The sequence below is a fragment of the Eimeria mitis genome, genomic scaffold, assembly GCF_000499745.2.
Source record: "Eimeria mitis Houghton genomic scaffold, Emh_scaff1895, whole genome shotgun sequence".
Taxonomy (NCBI): Eukaryota; Apicomplexa; class Conoidasida; order Eucoccidiorida; family Eimeriidae; genus Eimeria; species Eimeria mitis.
In genome coordinates, this window is record NW_013570218.1 from 3,724 (window position 1) to 4,069 (window position 346).

Genomic DNA, 346 nt, shown 5'->3' on the forward strand with positions numbered 1-346 from the left:
TCAGCAGAAACAGCTGAAGCAGCAGAAGCAGCAGAAGCAGCAGCAGCAGCAGCAGCCATCTGCATCGCCTTAATAGGCCCATATTTTTTACACGAAAATGATTTATTTATTTTTGTTTGTTTTATTTTTATTATCGCCCTAAATGCATTTTTATGTTCATCGTAGCGTACACCGGAAGGGAGAGAAGACAGCAGCAAACGAGAAGGTAAACAGCAAGATATTATATTCCTGCTGCTGCTGCTGCTGCTGCTGCTGCTGCTGCTGCTGGTGGTGGTGGTGGTTGTGGTTTGCTGCTGCTGCTGCTGCTGGAGAGGTGCAGCACTTGTGTATACACCACGAGCTGCAG

The 346-nt window shown here is 47.1% G+C and overlaps 1 protein-coding gene across 1 annotated transcript in view; it reads right to left on the minus strand.

The window, feature by feature from the left end:
* Positions 1 to 220: 220 nt before the first annotated feature.
* Positions 221 to 346, minus strand: part of EMH_0045450 (uncharacterized protein) — a gene marked incomplete at both ends in the record, with an annotated part of 2,925 nt that continues 2,799 nt past the window's right edge. Inside the window, one exon of the mRNA XM_013496070.1 lies at positions 221 to 344. Coding sequence (XP_013351524.1) covers positions 221 to 344 — 124 coding nt within the window. The remainder of the gene's footprint in view (positions 345 to 346) is intronic.